The sequence below is a fragment of the Phycodurus eques genome, chromosome 5 (assembly GCF_024500275.1).
Source record: "Phycodurus eques isolate BA_2022a chromosome 5, UOR_Pequ_1.1, whole genome shotgun sequence".
Lineage (NCBI taxonomy): Eukaryota > Metazoa > Chordata > Actinopteri > Syngnathiformes > Syngnathidae > Phycodurus > Phycodurus eques.
In genome coordinates, this window is record NC_084529.1 from 25,423,821 (window position 1) to 25,440,148 (window position 16,328).

Genomic DNA, 16,328 nt, shown 5'->3' on the forward strand with positions numbered 1-16,328 from the left:
TTCAAAAAACCATTGTCGGTTAACACTGTTCGTCGCTACATTTACAGATGCAAGTTAAAACCTCAATCGAACAACAACACCAAGAAATTCCGCCAGCTTCTCTGCGCCACAGTCAAATGTGCTGTGGTCTGACGAGTCCACATTTCAAATTGTTTTTTAAAACCATGGGCGTCATGTCCTCCAGGGCAAAGAAGAAATCAATTATCTATGATTGTTATTAACTGGATTATCAGTGCAAAGCTCAAAAAGCAGCATCTGTGATGGTAAATACGACAAGGGAGACCCCGGACTGATGAGCAACGTATGTTGTACATCAAGCAAGAATGGGAAGGAATTACACCTAGAAAACTTCGACAATTAGTCTCCTTAGTTCGCAGATGCTTATTTAGTGTCATTAAAAGGAAAGGTGATGTGACACAGTGGTGAATATTCCCCTGTCACAGATTTTTTTGGGAATGTCTTTCAGGCATCAAATTCAAAATGAGTGAATATTTGCAAAAAGACAGTTGATCAGTTTGAACATTGTCTTTGTAGTCTATTCACTTGAATTTTTTGAAAAGGATTTGCAAATCATTGTATTCTGTTTTTATTTACGTTCTACACAACATCCCAACTTCATAAGAATTGAGGTTTGTATTTGCACAAAAACAAAGTGGCTAAAGCAAGAGCTGCAACTAGAACTCAGGCCTCACACAAAGGCCAAAGACCGGTGTCCTGTCGGAGGTGTTGAAGTGCTGTCTTGCGTCCATGTAGCAGGATTAATAAAACGCTGACTTTGCTCCTCAGCTGGTGTACAGCGGCTACAGCAAGGAGACGTTGGGCCTGCGTGAGCTGCAACTCAGCGTGCTGAGTGCAGAGTCCCTGCGTGAGAACTACTTCCTGGGTGGGATCACACTGCGCCTCAAAGACTTTGACCTGGGCAAGGAGACAGTCAAGTGGTACAAGCTCGCTGCTGTGCCCTACTTCTAGAGAGAGAGAGAGAGAGAGAGAGAGAGGAAAAAAAAAAAAAAAAAAATTCCCACCTGGGTTGTTTCTGTGACAAAACAATCGCAGCTTCCTTTTTTGTCTCTCCTTCTAAACTTTAACAATGAGCTGTAATGTTTTGTACATTTTGATATTAGAGGACCAAAACTGCTCACTTACTCAAGAGTAAATATAAATATATATAGAGAGATAGACGCGTTTATTTTTTAAGGACTAGAAAGAAAAGGGGTTTTTACAGGTTCTCCTTCCTTTGGGGGGCGTCACAGTTTGCTGCTTTTCCCGCAGATACTTTGGGGTAGTTTGACACATCAGATTCCAAGTAATAAACTACAGGAGTCTCCCTGAAAATGTAAAGTATGTTACTTTTACTGCAGACACTCTTGGGGTAATTGGACACAGCAGAATCCAGGTAATAAACTACAGGATTCTCCCTGAAAATTTAAAATTTGCTTTTGTTACTGCAAACACTTTTGGGTAGTTTGACTCACCAGCTTCCAGGTAATGAATTACAGGATTCTTCCCGTAAATGTAATGTTTGCTGTTTTTATCGCAGACACATAGGGTGTAGTTTGAGAGAAGGTTCGAGGTATTAAACTACAGCATTCTCCCTGAAAATGTGCCAAATTTAGCCGAAAAGGGCGGCAAAATCCGACTACTTAAACAGGTGCCTTAGCGATGAATCACAATCTCTTTTAATGTGGCCTTACTGTTAGATTCTTTTTCAATAACCTCACAAGTCAATATATTCTGAAAATGTCAGTTTTTTTGTTGTTGTTGTTGGGTTTCTTGGGTAAAGATGGGCTTCCACTAATTGCAAACTAGCTGGTATTAATGGAAAGAGCACACTTTTAGGGGAGTTTGGGACTTCACTTCCTGTGCCTACACATTCATTTGGAATGTTCCGGGTTTCTCCCAATCAGCACTTTTACACACTCACACATGGAAATAAAAAAAGGGAACAAGAAAACTCACTCAAGATGTTTTCCAGCTCCTTGCAAGTGTGTTCACAGATCATGACTATAATGACCATTCATGAAAAAGCGACACTTACTTTAATGATTAATACCAACTTGGTTCCCTCTCTTAGTGTCTGTATAGACAGAGTGTTTGTGTTAACATGGCCAGTTATTTATTTTTAATTGGTGACTTGTAACTCCCCCCCAACGGATCAGTGTGTGTACTGTAATCCCTCTTTCCTAAAGCAAATTAAATGTTTTTCGAACAAATGTGAAGTTGTCTTTGTTTTCCGTGCATGACAATAGAATTAGTCCTCATTCTCCCCGCCCCATCAGATTTTTTTTCACATCGTTGCTAACATCTTGATTTTGTTTTTTGTTTGTTTTTGTTTTTTTACAAAAGATGTGCTTACCACTAAACACACCGTGCTGTCCCAATTCATCAAAATAGTTTTTATTTTTTTTATAAACTAAAACCAAGGTTTGCACCTACAACCACTTATATTCATGTACAACCACTAAACACTTTTTCACGGCACTGGCAGTAAAATAAAAATGGAAAATACATTGATCAATACAAATTAGTTTGCCTGCCCATAGATCTCATTCGTCCAGGTCATTTCATCCTCAGGGTATTGCATTGATCGTAACTGGACTGTTCTGGTTGTCTTAGAAGAAGTTTCGCCTCTCATCCGAGCAGGCTTCATCAGTACATGCAACAAGCCTTAGGGCAGCACTAGTCTGAGTTGGTGTAAAAAATTGGGACGACGTTGCGGGCCAAACTCAATATTTAATGAAAAATCACAGAGTTATGTGCATGTTTCCCTTCTCTGCAGAAATGCAACGTTTATCATATGACAAGAAACTTAAATTTTGCTTAAACACTGAATCTGGAATAAACAAACTTTAATATTATAAACACGAGAAATCAAATTTGCGATAAAAGACATCAGTGGTATTTGCTTGTTGTTTTGTATTTAAATAGATAACATGAATTCTTCTGTCTCTCCATCTTCTATTTATCTATCTCCAACTACCTTTCTTTTTGATTGAAATCTTTTTTCAAAGGCCAACTACAAAACAACCCCAAAAAATCAGAATGTCCTTCAATAAAAATCCAAACTTCAAACTATTAACAGTCCCTGTCTAGGAGTTGATAAAGGGCATTTAAAAATAAAAAAACATTAGTTAAATTATGTTATATTCTTTGTTATAGCCACGTTGCTGCGCACACGACAAACAGGTCTGTCTCTTACTTTAGTGAACAGACAATCTGCCTCCCACCTGTCTTGGAAGTTAACTAGTTTCCATCTTTTGTTTGGCCATTTTTGGGAAGGGGAAGTGTAAATTTGCTTGCGGAGACTGGTAGCAGTTGCTAACGACTGCAACAGAAAGGGAAAGGGCGCTCGCCGGTCTAGACTGATGGGCCAACACACTAGCAAAGCATTCTGGAATTTGTAATATTAGTGCCGCATGTGCTATATACTGGCGGGCCAGCTCTAATACACATTTGATATGGTCTTACGGGCCAAATATAATTACATCGTGGGCCACATTTGACATATAAGGCGTCAATGGATTACTAATATCTTACCTATATTTTTAAAAATGCAAATAAATGAATACATGACTAAATAGAGGTTAAATAAGTAACATTAAACATTAGGTGGAGTACCGACTACCTTTGTAAATTTCATATTTCTCTTTTCAAGTAAGTAGAGTGGAACAAATTCAACCAAGAAGCGGGTTGGTGTGGAAGCCAAGTGTATTTTAATATTAGGAAAATGCCTAATTTATTGAAAGTTGGAGACATTTGTTGCTATTTTCATTTTCGTTTTATGTCGCTGTCGTGCGTCGGAGTTTAAAAGTGCAAAATGCTTGTGTGACGTCACCATTGCATCACATCCGGCGCAAGCGCAGAGTCCCATTTTGTGTCTCGTGTGCGGCCTCTCTTCCTCTACCGCCATCATGGGCCGCATGCACGCTCCCGGGTAAATGCCGTTTTTCACCCGTAAAGTTGCATTTTCGCCTTCCCAGGTTGCTTCTAACGGCACGCGAGTCAATCTAAGCTCGTAACGACCAGTAGTCGACCAAATTGTTGGTTTTAAAACGGGTCTCGAAGCTAGAAAAAGGATGAAGTTGACGCGGTGTTGGCCGTCTGTTCGCTTCGTGCTTGCTGTAGTTAGCCGATGCTGACTTTGAGCCGCACGAGCTCAAATGCTCCATTTGACAAAAGTTCGATTCATAAAATACACAAACAGTACAAGCGTCGCATACGAGTCTTCTTCATCGTAGTGTCAAATTGAACGTGTCAAATTGATTTGTTGACTTTGCACCTTGGAGTGGCGTTAGCTAGCGAGCAAACCAGCCACGATGCTAGTCGAGCTAGTTGGTGGTCTTTGGCTAACTTTGACAGCAAATGTTTTCTTTTCCCTCCCAACAGAAAGGGCTTGTCCCAGTCAGCTCTGCCTTACAGACGCAGTGTCCCAACTGTGAGTCCCACACGCTTGCATGCACCATTCAAGCGTTTACATTATATTTGCAATGTCGGTATGAGCGTTTCACATCATTATTATCACAGCATCAATATTCCCAAAGATACCGAACACTATTATAGGAATAACCAGGAAAGTGAAAAAACATTTCAAGAGTAGCATTTTCGGGCTATTTCAAGGAAATTTAAATCGAAGCACGAAGAGAAGTTTAAGGTGTAGCATGTTGATTTTACGAACAAAAAAATATATATACTCTGCAATTTTGTGTACTTTTGGACATTAGAAATTGTAAACGGCAGCAAACTGAATTTTCATACATGAAAGTCGACTACTCGACTGTATTTCATAGTTGTGGGTATGTATTACTGAATTAAATTGGTACGAATGGTAATATTGTGAAACACTTTATCACAATTTAAAATTTAATCCCGTGTAGTTTATTTTGTGTGTATATATAATGCATTTTCCCCTTTTTCCAGTGGCTGAAGCTGACATCTGATGATGTCAAAGAGCAGATTTTCAAGCTGGCCAAAAAGGGCCTGACCCCCTCTCAGATTGGTAAGTGAATTAGATATTGTGGCTTGATTACAAAACAAATCTGTATGGAATCGATAAATGTTTGCAGTTTTGAATGAGTGCCTGTCGAACTGTAACTGCATGTTACTGAAACATCTTGCTAATGCTTCGGTGACCTTTTTTGGCTAAAGTTGATTGACAAATGTTGAAGCAAAACTACTTTTTTCCACACGTGCAAATCAGTCTCCTTTCAGTGAAATTTGCTATTTTGAACTCAAAATACGACATTTACAAGAATCGTATAGTTCCGATGAGTTTTTCCTGGGTGGGGGGGGGGTTGGTGCCACCGCCGCTGACATCATAGGCTGTTTCGTACAGAATATTTAGGCTGTTTCGTGCAGAATATTTAGTAAATTGTGAATATTACTGTGGCGGACTAATATGCGAGCGCATTGGCCTGAGGTTCCGCCTGTGGGCTCGGGACCTGCTTTGGATAAGTCACAGGAGTTGACGAGACCAGAAAAAACACTTCCACTGCTTCTGCTGTTAAGAAGTAACGGTACTTTGACTCCATTACAATGATCTAAATGTCGCTTGCTACTTTTATTTATCAATTGTTCCTTATCAACTATTTCGTGCACGAGACTACGACGTCGACTTCCGCATTGGCGCTGTTTGCGCCAAACCTATTTAAGCGCTAGTGACCTTTAAGTCTAGTTCACCAATCAAACGACGCAAGAAAGTCACATGACCTCACACCACTTCTTCTGTTGGGCTTCCCGGGCATAGGTATTAACACTAGATAAGCCAGCCCCGCTGATTGTGGTCCCTATGTGGCGGCCATGTTGGGAAGATCATCGTCACTATGAAGGCAAAGGTGCACGAGTCGTTTACATATAAACGAACAAAAACAACAGCTTTCATGTATTGTAGTATTTTTTTTGGCACTGTCTTCCTAAACGTGGATATTTCAGCTCACTTATAAGTTGAGAAAACACCGTGCAGTAAATTTCGCGTGCACCCACACACACAGCGACATCAGAATGTGCACATTCATATTTTGTAATTTTTTTAATTTTTGTATTTGTTCATGCTGTGGTTTAAAAAAAATCTGAAGTTACTCACTATTTACTCAGTACTTGAGTAATTATTGCACTGTACTTTTTACTTGTCACATTATTGTCAAGCAAAAAAAGAATTTATTCCATTTTGGAATAAGGCTTTAATGTAACAAAATGTGAAAAAAGTAAAGCGGTGTGAATGATTTCCGGGATGCACTGTAGCTTCAAGTTCTATGTTTGTAAATGCATTTTTCTCAAGTTGATATACTCAGCAGCCAGACAGAAATGTGTACTAGTTTCCTAAATTTAAATTACTTTCTATTGTATCGTTATCACATTTCCTCGTTAATCTTATACAGTGCAACAACTTCATGTTCAATGGCATCAATAATTTTTCTTATTCTGAGTAGCACGGGGGCATGTTTGTGAGCAGTGTGCAGAAAATGTTCTAAATTCTTTAGTGGGACTGAAATTTAGAATGTTTGCGTACAAAAACAAAATCCATCAAACATTGGTTTACCAGTTGTACGCACACTGTTAAGTACTCTGTGTTGATACATGCCACCTGTTGTAAACGTCCGTGCATGTTTAGGCTCATTTGCATTCAGAAACGCCTCCAATTGACCATATATGGCAGCAGCAATCAAAATATAAAATTTACTTTTTTCCCTGCTCCGAAATCATGGCAAGAATGGCAGAGAAAAATGATTTATTTTGACACTAAGATTGAGGCACTTGTAGAAGAAGAAGAATCACTTTTTATTTCTTTATTTCTTCTTGTAGAAGAAATGGAAACAAACCCAAAAATACAGTTTGGAAAACTTACGACCCGGTAGACACAGACAATAAGACATTTTTTTTGTCACGATTTTGCTCCTTTCGACCAGGCACATCAAATGCCAGACTATCTTTAGGTCTGAGGTGTGTTAAGAGTGGATTTGTCCCAATAATACGGTCCGAAACAGGTCGGGGCCGACAATCTCAAATATTGAATGTGTTATAATAACTGTGATAATGTGTAATAAATATTGAATGTGTTCAATATTTAACACCAAAACTCTGTGTGTGAGGGCAAAGGCGTGTAGTGTCACAATAACTTCCATTTCTGGTTCAATGGTTATCGCATTGTTGTTCTTTGCCATCACTGATTACGCTACTATTGGAAAAGCACATACACGATGAATGGGAAAGTCCAGGATGCCATTTATTTGCCATTTATTTGCATTGCCAAATGCGGTGTGCAAAGCCCTTTAACTCAGTTCTTTAATTGGGCCCATGGAGCATTTACATTATCAAGTCATGTAATATTTTTTGTGTTCATACAGCCATTTTTATGAAAAATGTAATTACATTTTTTATTTTCTCTCACATAATTCAACCAATGTGACAGCTTAATATAATTAAATTAAAAAAAAAAAAGTTTAAGATAACATTGCCAGTTTAAAAATCTACCCTTGAACACTAGTTTGCACACCTGTGATTTAGATTGCTCCTTGATCTGAAGTAGTCCCTAACTAGGTTTTTATGCTAATGTAGACTTATACATTTAGACATATTTTTCCAAATAATATGTATATCATCCAACCAGTGTTTGTCCTCATTGCCCGTCTTCTGTTATTGTTTTTTTTTTAGGTGTGATTCTGAGGGACTCCCATGGTGTGGCTCAGGTCCGTTTCGTGACTGGCAACAAGATCCTGAGGATCCTCAAATCCAAGGGTCTGGCCCCCGACCTGCCCGAAGACCTGTACCACCTCATCAAGAAGGCCGTGGCCGTCAGGAAGCATCTGGAGAGAAACAGAAAGGTGCCACGCACAACAACGCTCGGGTGCTTACTTTTCTTCCTGAATGTGGCTGGACCCAACATTTGTGCTCGTCTATGTGCAGGACAAGGACGCCAAGTTCCGCCTGATTCTCATCGAGAGCAGAATCCACAGGCTGGCCCGCTACTACAAGACCAAGAGAGTTCTGGCCCCTAACTGGAAGTAGTACGTATTTAGTCATCTTTCTCTGTATTCTCTCTAAACAAGCTTCCAAGTAATGGCACAAATTCATTGTCCTGCTCTCCCTCGACTTGAGAGTTGTGATATTTCTGTTGTGCAAGAGCAAAACTTGGAGGTAAATTAGCAGAGCGGCTCGCTGGTGTCGCTTCTGCCAGTCCCCTTCGCACAAGATGAATTGTTAATATCAATGACGTATGAATTAATGTGTTTAATTGCTTCAGTATCTTCTAACAAACTGTTTTGTTTCCATTCACAGCGAGTCTTCTACTGCTTCTGCTCTGGTGGCATAAAAGCTTCTTTTTTCAAATAAATGAAAAGTTCAAGTTCGAAGCTCCCTTTGTTTTTTTAATTTATGAAATTGTGAAAAAATACTTTTTTAAAATGTTTTTTCTCATCTCTGAGGGACATTTTATTTATTTGTAGTGGAGTTAACTTTTTTTATTGTCACTAGACAGTGTGTACATGTACTTAATGTGCAGTAATTGGCTATTTTTGTCTTCTTTCAATTGGAACCCTTCAATATGTGGCTGAGAAGCTTATGCGTGCAGTTATTCCAAACTGTCCTTCATGTTGTCATGGCTATCTCACCGTCTGATTTTTTTAATTTTGTGACATTGCAAATGAAATCAAGATTTCATCAGTAATTTGTTGTTAGTCATAAACTAAGATGTGTTTTAGCTAGTTGCTAGTTGTATACAAAATTGGCATGTAAATGCATTTTACACTAATCCTAAATCGTTAAAAGCAATATTAATTGTACACTACTAGTACTGTACTACTGTTTTGATGCAGTTTTTCTGTAATGTCTGTGAAGGCAGCACGAGCTGCCTGTTGCTGCCAAATTAGTACCAACAGTATTTTACATTAGCTATAAAACAGTTAGGTGATTTTTTTTTTAATTTTTATTTTTTTTATTTATTTTTTATGTATACCAACGGTTTATGTTTTCCATTTCGTCTTTCTGTTTGGCGGACAACTCGGTGTTGGGAAAATTACACGGTCACCCAGGTCTTAAATCCGGAAAATTGCGTGAACTATCGGTTTCTCACCGTGACGTACAAAAACAAAAAAATTTTACCCGAGCGGACTGATTGACAGCCACTCTCTCCTACCGGAGTATATCGTGACGTCACAGCAAGGGCGCGGGCCCATGTTGTCCACTGACTGACTGTCGCTCTACCCAATCGGAGAGCAGCATGATGTACACCTCAGGGGATTGGCAGTGGTTTGTCCAACCGACGCGCAATCTGACGTAATCTGTTTAATAAAGGAAGCGTTCCTTGCGACACTGGCTCATTCGCCACTACTACAAGATAGAAGACTTAAGATAACCGACAAAATGGAGACTCAACTACACGAGAAAGCCTGACAAGGGAAGACTGGGAAAAGCATGTCGCCAACTCGGCAGAAAATGAAGAAGCGTCAGCGTAGTGACATTCATTTGTCTTTGACGCGAACCCAGCTGGTCTTCGACGAAGAGTACCAGAATACGTGATTAAAAGCCGTTTGTTTTCTACTCGCATCGACCAAAATTTCTCCCAAGATGACTTGTGATCGGACAACAAGCACCGCCGCGGCCATGGAGAGGTTCGGCAACCGGGGAACGGCACTTCTTCCGTGGACCAAGCAGATGTTGACGGTACTGTGGGAGCACCTCTGGGTTCTGGTTCGGGTCATCTACTGCACCTTTTTGTCCGGTAAGACGAAAAAACCCAAAAACAAAAGTTTCGCCTTGTTGAGCCGTTTTTCCTTACGTTCCGGCTAGCACGTCCACGATGCGGTTAGTGTCCCCACGGAAACACGGACTTTGCCCCGAGCCCTCTATTATTTCGCGATATGTTTTTGTAATACCTTTTATAGTATCTCCATAATTCACCTCCAGATAATTAGGTACTCATCTTTGAGAGTTACTACTCATTTTGGACCGTGACTGCGGTGCGGTTATGGGGCTCGGGAGACCGGCTATTAGCTCAGAAAATATGTAATCTGATTCATACTGTATTCAACTAACCCTCACAGTTACTGTTTACTCATACTGATACCCATAACAAATAATTTATTTCTTTGTACGGCTCACATAAGTTTATCCTCGTTGAGCGACCACAACCGTGGAGTGTGCTGCGTTTAAAGCACCCTGGGAGACACGGACTCTCTTCTCAGCTCAACAAAACGTATTGCATTTAAGAATAACAGTTATTTGCTTGATTTTATTCCATTTGGATTTGTGGTGCGTTTATAGGTAGGGGGTGATCTGCCAGTTGGCTGCAATAAAACAGATTTTACGAAACCCGAGGAACCATCTTATTAAAATGCCCTAAAATTTTACACGACGACAAGGCAATTAATAAATTTTTATCGATGAATTTGAGTTTATCAGGACAACCCTGTCTGTACAACTCAACTTGAGAAAAGACCACGACAAAGGTGGATGTGGTGTGGTGTACTCTTGATAAGAGACATATCGATGGCGTGGGGTTGAAACATGTCTAATTTAGCCATTGTCATATTTTTTTCACAAATCGAATAATCAATACTATTTGTCAGTCCCCTTGTGAGTATGTTGTTTTTGTTTTGTTTTTTTAATAAACAAATTATTGACAATATACTCTTTGATGATGCAAAGTTCATGGCTCAAAAACATGCAGTTTTTTGGGGTTTCCTGAAAAGTGATAATTTTGGAGATGCAAGCTTTCGACCCGACATCAGCGACATGTTAAATTATTGATGGTGTTTACACGTTTTGACAAAAGGGAATTTTTTTCCAAGATGAGGCGCGTACACACCCATTATCTCTAAGGAAACAAATACTTCTATTACAGTGATATCTTGACTCAGCCGTTTATTTAACGGGACGGTCAAACAGATACAAAACGAGAACACTCTCAAGCAGCTGCTGTCGGCCACAACTCACTCCCAGATGCTCACACGCGGACAAACCCGTTTTAAATTCCCGGCGTCACTCCTTCGAAGAGGCCCATTAAAGGCCCACTTCAACACATGAATAGTTCAGTATGTAGACTTAATTACTTAAATCTAGTTTTTATTAAAATTCTCTCTTATATTTTGATATTAAACAGTGCCATTTTACATAGCAGAATTGTTTTGTGGGACGGGGGCCTGGAAGAGATGAATGCCGTTGCAGTGTGGAAATGATGGAAACTATACGAGGATATTCAGTTACAAGCTTGCTCACAGAGCAAATTAAACTCGTAAGTCAAGGTACCACTCTAATTCTGTGGGAATTGATGGAAGTTAATGCTGCGGTGGGAAAAAAAAGGTTTGGTTTCAGAAAAAATAAAGCATATGACGGTCAAGGAGGAGGCTCTGATCCCAGTCGACCTCCATTTTGTCTCCCTGTTTGATTTTTTTTTTTTTATTATTATTTTTTTCCTATCAGTTTTTCAGATGTTTCGCTTTGAGGTGCACTTTCGGATCACAGACGAGATGGGGCCGCGCATCCAGCACAGCCCGACCGAGTCGTTCCGCTTCTCCTCGCTGTTTGACAGCGACGCCGGCGTGATGGTGGGCCACCCCAACGGCCTCTCGGACCCCTGCCGCGGCGCCGGCGCCACCGAAGACGGCAGGACCACGGCCGAGGCGTTGCTGTCGGGCCTGGCTCCTGACGACAGCGTCTACGTGGGCTTCCGCGGAGACTGGGACATCTTCCCAGGTTTCCCCAAGGAGGCGCTCTTCCGGGAGGATTCCGAGGCGGACCGCGACGCGGCCGAGTTCGACAGCCAGGAAAGCCGCACCACGTGGGAGTCCGTGTCCACGTGCAACGAGGCCTTGTCAAAAAAGACCAAAGCTGACACTGTGGGAGGCAAAGCCGGCAAAGAGATGTCGGGCCTGAGGATGTGGGTCAGCCGCTCCGACAGCGACTCCAGCTGGTCCAGCTCCGACGTGTCCGTCGCCGACCTGGAGGAGAACGAACGCCTTCTGGATTTCTTCTCCAGGTCCGATGACCCATACGACCCTATGTGCTTCGCCGCCTGCACCGTCAGCAAAGCGCCGCAGCCCGTCTCGGCGGGTACCGAGCGCAAGGAGGGCGGCGGCGCCTCTTCATCAGAGGACGAGGAGGAGCAGTGGCGGTGGCTTGACCGGAAAGACGACCCTTTCCACCCGCTCAATTTCAAAGCCCGTCTCAGCAATCAGCAGCCTCAATGTGTCCCAGAGCCTCGAAAAGCCACTCCCGCTAAACGCACCGCACCCAAAACACTCCAGAGACAGAACCAACGTGTCAGGCGTCGTTCTGACGATGTCAGACGGGTCCCGTGGAAACGACCCACCCAGAGGTGTCACCCAACGGAAATGCGCAACAGTCCTGACACTCAAAAAAAGGTAGGAGCAACATATTGACGCACTCATGACAAACAACTTGTTACTTTTAAGGGTCCCCATATTTTGGCGATTGAGACCTCGATAGAGGGACTCTCTAACATGGACTTAGTATAAAAGTGTCAATTTAATTTAAAAAAAAAAAAAAAAACACATTTGTTTTGTCATACGAGTGTCCAGAAAACCCGCCCCACCACAGCAACTTCTGTTTGTCTGTTTTGTATCCGCTTTGTCCATATTTGGCAAAGACTGCCCCCCTTTCCTCTGATTGGTTTCCTCCGGGTAGAAGACCCACTTGTGAGAGCACACGTGTTTATTTTGACCCAGCTGGCTCCTAAGCGGAAATGGAAGGCGGAGATATCCGCTGGTGACGTCGATAAGCTCGAGAAATTCCAGTGACCTGATTTCAGGCCTCTCGCCAGAAAAACATCTGGAACTCAGGAATGCATGGACAATTTTGAATTAATATTTCACATCTTTACTGAGGCGCCATAGAGACAATATTGCATCCCAAATATTAGAAAAAGTTGCTTTGGCAAAATACGGGACCTTTAAGGGTCTCTCGCTGGCGGAGATGTGGCTGATCAGTCGCAGTGTACATGAAGTTGTAAGAAAATGGGTGCCAGGTTTTGAAACAGTTGAGAACCACTGAAAAAAACGTTGTTGTTGTTGTTGTCGTCATGCTGACTGCTCACGTGACTCTTGAGTCAGCTGAGACTTGTTGCCAGCTCCCAACCTGACTTGCATCACATCCACGACACAAAAGCATTAACTAGTGCACACTAACAGAAGAACGAGAACTATCACAACAATTGTTAATCTTCATTTAAATGCATTTATTAACAACAGTTTAAGGACTTCGATTTAAAGTAGGGACTCAAAGTAGTAGGGTTTGTAGCCAGCGTTAAGGTTTCAAATTAGGGTTTCAAGGCTAGGTGTGTGCATTTAACTGTCCTTCCTTCACTCTTTCTGTCTTTTTTGCCATCCCTTTTTCCTTCTTTTCTCCCTTTCATCAGTCAGTTCTTCCTTCCTTTTTATACCATCTTTGCTTTCGTCCTTCGGTTTCATCCTCCCTCCCTCCCTTCTTTCCGTTCATCCTTACTTTACCTGCTTTCCATCATCCTTCCATTGTTTCATACTATCCTTGGTAGCTTCCTTTAAGCCTTTCTCCCTTCCTTGATTCTGTCCTTTCATACATTCTTATATCCTCCTTTCCTACCTCCCTTCTATCCTTTTTTCATCCTTTCCTTGCTTCATCCTAACTTCTTTCCTACTTTTTTCCTTTTCTTTCTCCCTACCTTACAATTGTGCTTCCTTTTTCGTCCTGCCTGTTTCCACCCTTACATCCGTCCTTCCCCCACCCTTTATTTTCCTTCCGATCTTTCTCCCTAATTTCCCCCTCCCCCTTTTCCTTCCTTTCCTCCTCCTTTCATTTCATACCCTCCTGTCCTTCCTTTATTCATCCTGCCTTCCTTCTTTCTTTTCATATCTCACCCTCCTCCCTCCACTCCCCCTTCATTTCTACATTTCGTGCATTCTTTCCTTTCATATTGTATCCTCCCTTCCTTAAATATAAGTTCATTTAAAATGTATATTTACTTTTGCCTGACCTGATTGATTATACATGTGCATATGTAAAAAAGGCTTTAAAAAAAACAAAAAAACAACCCAGCTGTCTTTTTTTGCCCATCTTCACTGAATGTATGGATTGATACGCGAGTTGTTGTTTGTGTGTCCTCTAGTGCGAGGTCCGCTTCTCTCCAGTGGTGGAGGTTCATGTGATGTGGGCATGGCGCTTCGCCGCCGCCGCCTCTCGCAAAGGACCCTGGGAGGAGATGGTCCGGGACCGCGACCGCTTCCGGCGCCGCATCGGTGAGGCGGAGCGGACCATCGGTTACTGCTTGGAATCCGCGCACCGAGCCAGGATGCGAGAGTACGTTGATGCCCACCGGAACCTGGGATGATTTTTGGGGACTTTGTCATTGGTTGCAGTGCAACTGTCATTTTATTTATCAGATTGAAGTTCACATTTCACCACTTTGTACCTCAAAAACGTTTTTTTGATAGTTCTTTTGAGTGTTTATTGTTGCACTGACTGACACTTTGGAAGTTCAGCTTTTCTGTTTTTTGCCTTGCTTTTGGACCTATTAGAAAAGTCACAGAATGGTTTGTTTTTGTGTGTGATGAATGTACAGCAGCTCAAGTAGCCACCAGGGAAAAAAGTTTTAAAATCAATTTATTTATGGTCTGGTGCAATTATTGTGTCTACTAAATGTTGTAACTGGGTGTTTTTTTTTAACGCCCTTTTATATTTTCTTAACATATTATTGAAGCCTTTTGGCACATTCTGGGACTTTGGATGTCTATGAATATTAATGTTCTGTTTTGACTGATAATAACACAGGAAACAACTGTGATCAATAAATACACTGTAAGCTTAACAACTTGAAGTTTGTTTTTTGACTGAGGCAAGCGTTGCATCACACAGACAGAAACAAAAGCATACACGCTCACTGCCACACTCGCCTTTGTGTGTACCAAGGCCTACAGACACCGGCCAAAATGTCCCCATGAAGAAACACGTCGCTGCAATTCTATGCCACGCATAAATGGAAAACGAGCACTCACACACATGCCTATTATTTGTCCCCGGGGGGGGGGGGTGCAGTGATCCTAATTGGTGTCACTGACACACATGTAGCTTGTTCCTATTAATTATAACATCAATCCTGTTGTCATTGGGTTTAGTATTCATATGTTGATGTACTGTATCATGAATTATTAATACAAATAAATGACACTTTCATTTTTGCGCCTCTCACGGTCGCTAGGCAACCGGCAGCAGGGTGGAAAGGATTGCAGGTGATTGCAGCACATGTGGATGATGATGATTACGATGATGATCTTGAAAATGATGATGATGAAGAGGATGGTGCTCTCTCGCCCAACCTCCAGGGTGGCAATTAGCCGATGATGCAACCTGCTTGCAGTACGCTGAGCTGTCTCAAACAAAGATAAGGCGTATCAGAATTATAGGAAAGGACACGTAGCGACATGAAATTTGGTAGGTGTGTCTATCATGAGTTGACCCATAAAAAAAGTCTCAAGAAGCCATGCCTGAAAACACACAAAAGTCGGACATTTTGGTTTGAAGTTGCCCTTTTTGGATCGTTTTGGGCATTTCCAGCACCCCAGCATTGGTGAAAAAAACATTAGGCCCTTGAAGCCAGTTTCACTTAGCAAACATGGAATTTTGTAAACATATCAATCATGGGTGGACCCACCGAAAAGTTTCAAGAAGCCATGGCGGAAAAGACACGGTAAGTCCACCATTTTGGCATGAATTTGGCATTTTTGGGTCATTTTGGCCATTTCCAGTACTTCAAAATTTGTGGAAAATTTAAGCCCCCGAACCAGTTTCCCTTAGCAACATGGATTTTTGTAGACATCTATCATGAGTAGACCCACCCAAAAAGTCTCAAGAAGCCATGCCTGAAAAGACACACAAAGTCTGACATTTTGGTTTGAACCGGTCATGTTAGGGGTCATTTCCAGGGACATGTATGCTCGGTGAATTGACAACTCTAAATTGCCTGTAGGTGTGAATGTGAGTGCGAATGGTTGTATGTTTGTATGTGCCCTGCGATTGGCTGGCAACCAGTTCAGGGTGTACCCCGCCTCCTGCCCGATGATGGCTGGGATAGGCTCCAGCACGCCCGCGACCCTTGTGAGGAGAAGCGGCTCAGAAAATGGATGGATGGATGGATTTTGTACCATCTCAGGTAGTAATCAATGTCAGAGTTTTTTTTTTTTATTTTTTTTTTTAAAAGAGTTTTGAACTGTCAAAATGTGTTCTGCCGTCCTCATGCGGTGAAGACATGCACTGCAGCATGCTTTGAGCTACCGGAAGTAGAAATGACACGCCCTCTAGAAATGATATGTAGGACTACACTGCTGGGTCATAAAGTACGGAAGGGTATT

At 41.7% G+C, this 16,328-nt stretch overlaps 3 protein-coding genes and 1 non-coding gene across 4 annotated transcripts in view; all 4 read left to right on the forward strand.

Moving 5' to 3' along the window:
- The window catches only part of pik3c2a (phosphatidylinositol-4-phosphate 3-kinase, catalytic subunit type 2 alpha), a 44,195-nt gene extending 41,985 nt beyond the window's left edge, over positions 1 to 2,210 (forward strand). Inside the window, 1 exon segment of the mRNA XM_061678305.1 lies at positions 787 to 2,210. Coding sequence (XP_061534289.1) covers positions 787 to 969 — 183 coding nt within the window. The 3' untranslated portion in view covers positions 970 to 2,210.
- Positions 2,211 to 3,844: 1,634 nt separating this feature from the next.
- Positions 3,845 to 8,342, forward strand: rps13 (ribosomal protein S13). The gene is made up of 6 exons (XM_061678308.1): positions 3,845 to 3,931; positions 4,384 to 4,432; positions 4,915 to 4,993; positions 7,645 to 7,814; positions 7,897 to 7,997; positions 8,269 to 8,342. Exons 1-6 carry the CDS (start codon positions 3,909 to 3,911, stop codon positions 8,300 to 8,302), a joined length of 456 nt encoding a protein of 151 aa, XP_061534292.1. The 5' UTR covers positions 3,845 to 3,908; the 3' UTR covers positions 8,303 to 8,342.
- LOC133403422 (small nucleolar RNA SNORA19) lies at positions 8,051 to 8,183 on the forward strand. The gene has a single exon (XR_009768686.1). It is a non-coding gene; the product is annotated as a small nucleolar RNA SNORA19 (small nucleolar RNA).
- Positions 8,343 to 8,433: 91 nt separating the features above from the next.
- ppp1r15b (protein phosphatase 1, regulatory subunit 15B) lies at positions 8,434 to 14,779 on the forward strand. Its single transcript, XM_061678307.1, has 3 exons — positions 8,434 to 9,709; positions 11,410 to 12,350; positions 14,090 to 14,779. Exons 1-3 carry the CDS (start codon positions 9,556 to 9,558, stop codon positions 14,309 to 14,311), a joined length of 1,317 nt encoding a protein of 438 aa, XP_061534291.1. The 5' UTR covers positions 8,434 to 9,555; the 3' UTR covers positions 14,312 to 14,779.
- Positions 14,780 to 16,328: the final 1,549 nt, after the last annotated feature.